This window comes from Argopecten irradians, chromosome 2 (assembly GCF_041381155.1).
Source record: "Argopecten irradians isolate NY chromosome 2, Ai_NY, whole genome shotgun sequence".
NCBI lineage: Eukaryota > Metazoa > Mollusca > Bivalvia > Pectinida > Pectinidae > Argopecten > Argopecten irradians.
In genome coordinates, this window is record NC_091135.1 from 7,849,413 (window position 1) to 7,857,267 (window position 7,855).

At 34.2% G+C, this 7,855-nt stretch overlaps 2 protein-coding genes across 3 annotated transcripts in view; both read left to right on the top strand.

The window, feature by feature from the left end:
• Positions 1–7,855, top strand: part of LOC138314329 (ubiquitin carboxyl-terminal hydrolase MINDY-3-like) — a 350,037-nt gene that overhangs the window by 240,343 nt on the left and 101,839 nt on the right. The window lies entirely within an intron of this gene.
• LOC138314320 (acidic mammalian chitinase-like) lies at positions 177–5,720 on the top strand. 2 transcript variants are annotated; one of them, XM_069254605.1, is made up of 7 exons: positions 177–245; positions 1,215–1,363; positions 1,799–2,259; positions 2,582–2,703; positions 3,208–3,337; positions 3,678–3,962; positions 4,690–5,720. In XM_069254605.1, the coding sequence occupies exons 2-7, from the start codon at positions 1,294–1,296 to the stop codon at positions 4,825–4,827; spliced, it is 1,206 nt and encodes a 401-aa protein (XP_069110706.1). In that variant the 5' UTR covers positions 177–245; positions 1,215–1,293; the 3' UTR covers positions 4,828–5,720. The 2 variants fall into 2 exon arrangements, with proteins under 2 accessions (XP_069110706.1, XP_069110705.1); XM_069254604.1 differs by lacking the exon at positions 177–245 and adding an exon at positions 256–571.

The following is a 7,855-nucleotide window of genomic DNA, read 5'->3' on the forward strand; positions in this document are numbered from 1 at the left end:
ATAGGTGCGTTCGATTAAATACCGCCTTTCCCAAAATTTTACGAATTCGATAAAATATGAACTTGTGGGTTGTTGATTATACTATTGATATATTTTTTATATGTTTAACTACGAATAACATATCTGATTAAATGTGACAAAAATCACAGGTAGTGTTTATTCTGATTATGAGTTTATTGGTTGATGAAGGCTGTAATCGAGCACACCTACTTCGGTTGTAAACAGGAAGTAAACAGAAGCAGCACGTGAGTATGAGTTGATACATCATTTGGAAAACTTTGTAAATAAATCTGATAAACGCAAGATTTAGATAAATAAATAATGATATAAAAAAAACGTGGATGCATATGATTGTACCAGAGACCAGATCTTAACAGCAATACTAGGCGATATGCTAGTTCGTCATAGTTGATGGCTTTCAGAAAGGAAAACAGCTTATGATCTCCCTTGAATTTCTGTTAATAATAGATGTACATCCCCATCGTTATAAAACAGATGTGCTGATGCTGATCCACCTTCATGATTGACAAAAATCCACATACATAGTGCATATACAATATAAGAGTTTAATGTAAGTAAATGGAAACACTATGTATTCTGTGATAGCTTCAAGTGTAATTTAGTGAAATTGTAAGGTAACATTCCATTACATCAAAATGGACAATCATGCAATGCAATGCATGTGCAAAGTCAGAAAGTCCTCTTACGTATATTAAATGTTATACTAGCATGGACAGAAACTTGTATCAAACGTTACATTGTGTCTATTCTATACTGTATGTCAGCACATTCATAAGAAAAAAATTAATTGACTTGATCATACATTTGTATAAACTCCAACATTTGAGATGTTCAGCATGATTAGACACTTTTGAAACATTACTTGATTGAGTCAAACAAATTGGCAAACCAGTTATGAGAGTATCCATGTTATATTACTGTGATTGATTTTTTAAATTATATATATATATGTATACTGTAATTATAATTCTATCATAAATATTTACTGTATATGTACTTAAATTTGCACAATATACATGTACATGTATAATTATAAGCTGCGGCAAAATAACTCTGGGTTTCAGTTAGTTACAATTAAAGATCAATGATTATGTCAGATAAATTTATCATTATGCTATGGGTTTAATTGCATGATATTGAAAAAAATTTGCATACAAATTTTTATATTTCAAATTCAGTCTTTTTATTTTTAGATGAGAATTACTTGCAAATGATGCCAGTCAAGTGTTGAGTGAGAATACCGTTTCCTAAAACAAAGCATTGGATCAAGTTATGACATTGCCTGGAAATATGAATTACCTCCCCTTGGTTGTTTTGTGGTCACTAGCTGTATGTGCTACAGGTGAGAAGATCACAACCATTAACCAACTTAGCATATGATTATGAAATTAAAAACCACCTTAATAAATGTTATGATAATATGTTTTTATAACTACATTTATATTGAATGACAGCTCAATGCTGCAGCAAGATGGGAAGCAGATTGCATATGAATTCCATCTAGAAAAATGTACATCAGTCATCTATGACAGTTACCCTAAAAAGAACTCCTATCAATTACAACTACATTCTACATGGCCACATTTTGGAATCTGTATCATCAGCAAAATATCTAGGGATATCTCTTCAATCTAATCTGAAATTACAATACAATATAATGTATACACAGAAACATATATATATATGTTTCTGGTATATATATTAACCACCATTTAGGACTGAATGTACATTTAGTGAAGTCAGGTTTAATTCCCACACCACCTTTTTTTTTTTATAGCTACCATCAATGCAGAATCAAATCTTAGACTGTGGGACAGGATGGAACCAGTAAAGAACAACACAACAAAGTTTGTGTGTTACTACCCTCTCCCACCGGCCTCAGGTAACGCTTCCTTCCCAGATAACCTGGATGCCACTCTGTGTACTCACATCATCTTCATCCCAACTGATATCAGTGACACTTGCGAGGTCAAAGCTGTTTATCCATACCACCTTGACCTTTTCGCGAAGGTCATTCCTATATTGAGAAAACAAAACCCAGCTCTTACAGTGATGGTTTCCAATGGCGGAGGATTTGATAAGGTGCTCGGGTCTCAATACAACAGATCTCGTTTCATCAACAGTACCGTTCCGTTCCTCAGGAAGTATGATTTTGATGGATTTGATCTGGACTGGGAGTTCCCTGGCTGGAACGGTCGACCTGTTGGACAGCGACACAATTTCTCATTACTCACAATGGTAAATTGAAGAATCTAAAATAATCTGCCAGTAGAAATATATTTCTTTTTATCTCTTCCATATTGGCAGATTGTTTTATAATCTATTATGTTTTTAAAATACATCTGTACACAAAAGTGCCTCTGTAGAAGATTTTAGATGTTTTGCTATCAAATCAATTGAAATCACCGGCATTTAATGTAAAAATATAAAAAAAAAATGTGAAAAATATTTGGTATAATAGATCTATAAACACAAAATCTGTTTGAACATTTGTGGAGACATTCATGGTGATTATAAATTATGACTTCTTTTTGTTTTTTACCAAAATGATACTTTTTAGGGTCTGCGTGATCTTTTTGAAGAGGAGGCAAGAAAAACATCTCGGCCTCGTCTACTCTTGTCTGCAGCTACTTCCACAGCCAATGTGATGATGGTCATATACGAGTTCCACATACTTGCCAAGTGAGTACTGGTATAGGTGTAGCACTGTTGTTATATAGAAAATATAAATGTTCCCAATAGATAGTCTCAATTCTATTCAATTTTCACAATAGATTATCTCCCTTCTATCAATGTTCGCAATAGGTTGTTTCCCTTTTATCTAGCAGAGCGGTATTAAATTTAACTTAATTTAATATCCTATAAACAGCCAGGCTCATGTAAAGACGTGCCAGGGTTGTTGGTGAAGGAAAGCCGGAGTACCCGGAGAAAAATCACCATCCAGCGGTCAGTACCTGGCAACTGCCCCACATGGGATTTGAACCCGCATCCCAGAGATGAAGGGCTTGTGGTAATATGTCGGAACATCTTAACCACTCGGCCACTGCAGAGTGGTATATTGTGGCTAGTATTCACTAGGGTTACAAATGTGTTCATAATTAGGTTGTCTCCATTCTTAGGCTTTAATTCCTCTCTAGTCTCTTCTATCAATCATAACCGTAAGAATTTTTCTTTCTTTATTTGTAGGACTCTTGACTATGTCAACCTGATGGGTTACGACTTCAACACATATAATGACCTGAAACCATTTGTTTACTTCAACTGTCCGCTGAAGCCAGAGACATATGACAAGGAGTTCTTTATAACTAATAATCTGGTAATGGCGCCGATAACTGTCATTCTATAGCTAAATCTGTCAGAAAGAAAGCATCAATCATTGTTTTTACTTTATAAGCTTTGTTCCTGTTATAAATCATAGACAAACCAGATTTTCATATTAACCTTTTGTAATTCTCTATAGCTATATAATTGTTTGATAGGGATATGATTAAATTGCAATTTCTTATCACTTAACCATACATACCCAAAATTGTATGAAAATAATGCCAAACATTGTACAATAAAAGCCAGGAAAATTTGCAAGGGGAGATAACTGACTCACCTAAACAAATCAGGAAATTTGCAGGGGGAGCTAACTGATACATATAATATTTCAGGAATGGGCATCAAATGAGTGGGTCCGGAGAGGAATTCCAAGAGAGAAGATGATAATTGGCATGCCTACCTACGTCCATACCTATACACTATTGTTTGAAGAATTCACCGCGCCAGGATCTCCTGCGAAGGACAGAGGCCAGTGTGATTTCTGTGGCTATACCTATCCATGTAAAATGCTCCAGCAGAACTGGACACGAAAGTTTGACGAGGGAGCCAGAGTCCCCTACCTCTACCATGGTGACCAGTGGGTCAGCTATGACGACGAAGAAAGTCTCGCGGAAAAGGTAAATAAATATGTCTGCCAGATACTCTTGAAACCAGTTTATTTTTGCGTATATAATATTCCACATCTGTGTTATTTTCAGAACATTCACAGATACATATACTGTAATCAACGCAATAATCGCCCATGTCCCTATAAGCGCCCCTCCCCCTTTTGAGGCCTCAATTTCAATTGCCTCAGCATGAATAAAGACCAAAACTATCAAAACTGTATAAATTTGCAATAATTTGGTTTTATTAAGCGCCTTTTCATTTTTGAAATTTTTTTTAATGCCCTGGGCGCTTAGTGGGTCGAACACGGTACAGTATAATTTGTAAAAATTGACCCTTCTCTAAACCAGATTCCTGTGTAATCCAACGTATTTGTATGGCATTTCCTTTCTTAATTCATAGTAACGAAAACCTGTATAATCCAGAAACCTAGCTATACTGGCCAAATAGGACAATTTAGTTACACTGTACATAAATTCATGATCAAGGGCTCTTTTTTATCTTTCTTACAATCATGTATTCAAGAACATATATAAAATTTGTTTTATACTATTAATCGTGTCACAATTTTCGTTCAAACTCTCTCTTGAAGTTACAGGAAAAATTTGTATCTCACAAATATAAAAATATGTTATAGTACTATGACAATAACTGTGATAACCTAAAATCTAAATACAGCTGATGCATGTATCATGATGTTATAATTACTAAACATAGTGTAATGTCATTTTATTCTAGGCACAGTGGGTCAAAGACAATGGATTTGGAGGCGTGATGGTCTGGAATATGAGAGACGATGACACACAAGGTATTTGTGACGGGAAAACCAGATTTCCACTTCTAAAAGCCATCAAGAAAACTCTGTTTGGGGCCTAACAACCAACGACATTTGTTAGGACTATGAAATCCACTCATCAAAATCACCAAAAAAAATTTGTATTGTTTTAAATTCCATTTGAAAGGCATTATGGCTTTTAAAATTGCCACTCTTGCCAGAGAACCATATAAAAATAGTTAAAGTTAGAGATCTGAATACTCATTATGGAGATTTATTTGTACTAGGATGGTACAAAAGACACAAAGAGCACTTTAGTATTAATATGAACTGCACAAATACAGCTGTTTTGTTTGAAGACTTATCATTGATATCCAGAACCAAGGACATTGATGTAGAAGCCTCTACGAACAGACTGATAAGAGGGTTATATAGCCAATCTATATAAATATACTCACAGAAAATTTGATACAATATTTGAAGAATTGTTGTAAATTATGCACTAGCAGCAGTGGGATGACTTTGTATTAATGTCTATTTTTGTATAACACTATTATGTCAACATTCCAAATGATTCTAACCATGATATGAATTTTAAATCATTGTTTCCTAATTTTTATGATATACACATGCAAGTGCTAATTTTGTCATTATCATTTCATTTTATTTTAAACAAAACACTTTCAATGAGATTTATATACAAAGCTGTACCATAATTTCCTGTGTATTGCCTGCTGATGTGGGCTATATGTGGAAACTATTACCAAATTTGTAAAGTGTGCGAACGACATAACTTGTAGGGTATTCATATTTACAGAAAACAATAGGCAAATAGCTCTTCACTCGTCAATGTCTTTTTAGATGGGATATTTGTTGGATTTGAAGCCTAATTCCAAACAAATAATATGCTATTTTTGCTTTATATTTCCTTGAATTATACCTGTATGCCGTATTAAACCAAATAAGCGCCCCGGGCGTTTAAAAAATTGAAAAATTAAAAGATGTTTATAAGCCGAAATTACCGCAAATCCATACAGTTTTGTGTAGTTTTGGTCTTTATTTACGCTTAAACAATTGAAATTGAGGGATCAAAAAGGAGGAGGGGCACTTATAGGGTCATGGGGGCTTTTTGGGTTGAATTGGGTATTTATCTCAAATGAACTTGTATACTGTTTATGTCAAGGGAAAACCAGTGGGCAATCTGTCAATGCAGGTTACCTGGAAACCATTTTACAAAATCACAAGAGTATGCCTGTATTGTTTCTCCTGGGCTAATACCCCAGCGTGGGTAATACACAGGATAATACCCGCGTGGGTAATACAGGAAATATGGTAAGCAGGATATTTATTCACAGAGCAACGAATGTAAGTTATATGTTAGTTGTATGATTTTTTTCAGACTTGAATCAATTTACATTTTATTGTGACCTTGATTATCTTGATATTATAGCCTCTTTTATTTTATAGCTATAAGGTGGCAATCATAAAAGAATCTCAAACTGATGGTCAACATTTTTAAAAGAATTTGCAAACGAGTTGTACCAGAAAGTTTGTGTTCATATTTATAGAAATAGGACAACTGTCTAAGTTTTAGTAATATCACTATACATTGTCATTTTTGCAAGAAACAGAAAAGCCAGCTAAGTTTGCAAGCACTAACTATTGCTACTACCAATTACTTAATTCAGAAATGCTATAGACAGGACATCATCAGTAATACAGTCAAAATGGTGTATGAGGGTATTTGTCTCACTCTTTCATGAAACCAAAACAATATGTTTGTTTATGGTTAGTCAACTGACCCTAATCTTTTACCCCCGACCCTAATTTTTTTCCCACTTATCTTCAAAACAAATTAAAAGTCGAGATTTTGATCTCAGACTCCGGTTCCGGCCATTACTTTAGAGTGAAAGACGCTAAAAAAATCCCAACCTACCGACCTTATTTTATTTTTTGCCAATGTTACCAAAAACAGACATTATTTTGTTTTGCCTAATTTATAAATAAGTCTATGTCTTTTATGTTTTTTGTAATGAAATGAATTTAGCCAGCTATAAGGTTAAAGTGATTGTTGTTCACATGGGTGGCTTATTCTTTGTGCCTTGGGTTATAGTTATCAAAATGTTGGGTTATTATATGTTATACAATATACATATATGTTTTATGTGTATTTATTACAGAAACTTAAGTTAATTTTGGTGTCTCATTCAACTTACAACTTTTATCTTACAAATTTATTTGTAAGTTTCATTATAGATATATAGGTTGCTACAGGTCTATTTGGCCTGTTGTTTATGTTACGACACATAGATGTTAATGTTTATTTTATGTTCATATTTATTCATTGTTTCGTCTTGAATTTACACAATTGAGGCATGTTTCAAAATCAGAGGAGTCGGAGGAATTTGCAATCCCACCAACCAGTTATTTCTCAAAACATCTCATGTTTGACCCTTTTCAGGGTGCCTAAGAAATGAAAAATAAGAAAAAATTAGAGTGTGTGTCCAAATTTACACTCTTTTCAAAATTATTGCACGAATAAGACAAAAATCAATTGACCAAAGAAATAAGATAGAAAGCTAGTTATATGCTATTCATTATTTTTAGTTTGTATTGAACAAAGATTTAAATTCAAGGTTGTGCATGAACATAAGTTCTCAAGAAGGGCAAGGGCATTTCTTGGGTTGTAGGGGGCCGTGGTGGCCGAATGGTCAAGATGTCTCGACATATTGCCGCAAGCCCTCCAACTCTGAGTCAAGAGTTCGAATCCCACGTGGGGCAGTTGTCAGGTACTGACGGCTGGTCTGTGGTTTTCTTCGGGTACTCCAGCTTTCCTCCACCAACAAACCTGGTACGTCCTTACATTAAACTAATAAACCCAAACTCTTGGGTTGAATATTGAATATGGTATTCAGTAAGATAATACCTTGGAACTACAGCTCATTAGGCTACATATATATAACTCACCCCTAAAATTCAATTTAAATCTATTTACTCCTTAAAATTAATCAGTTTGTTGTAAAATTTCAAGACTGATTGTATTAATGCAGTTGCCTGTTGCTCCTCTCGTACAATTGTGAAACAATTCCTGAAATAATTCAGGATTTACATTTATTTTCATTTTGATAG

Bases quoted from the DNA above. Each gene is read 5' to 3' on its own strand.
- LOC138314320 (XM_069254605.1), top strand. From the start codon at position 1,294: ATGACATTGCCTGGAAATATGAATTACCTCCCCTTGGTTGTTTTGTGG. The intron at 2,260-2,581 runs GTAAATTGAAGA...GATACTTTTTAG, and splicing joins ATTTCTCATTACTCACAATG to GGTCTGCGTGATCTTTTTGA. The intron at 3,338-3,677 runs GTAATGGCGCCG...ATAATATTTCAG, and splicing joins TCTTTATAACTAATAATCTG to GAATGGGCATCAAATGAGTG.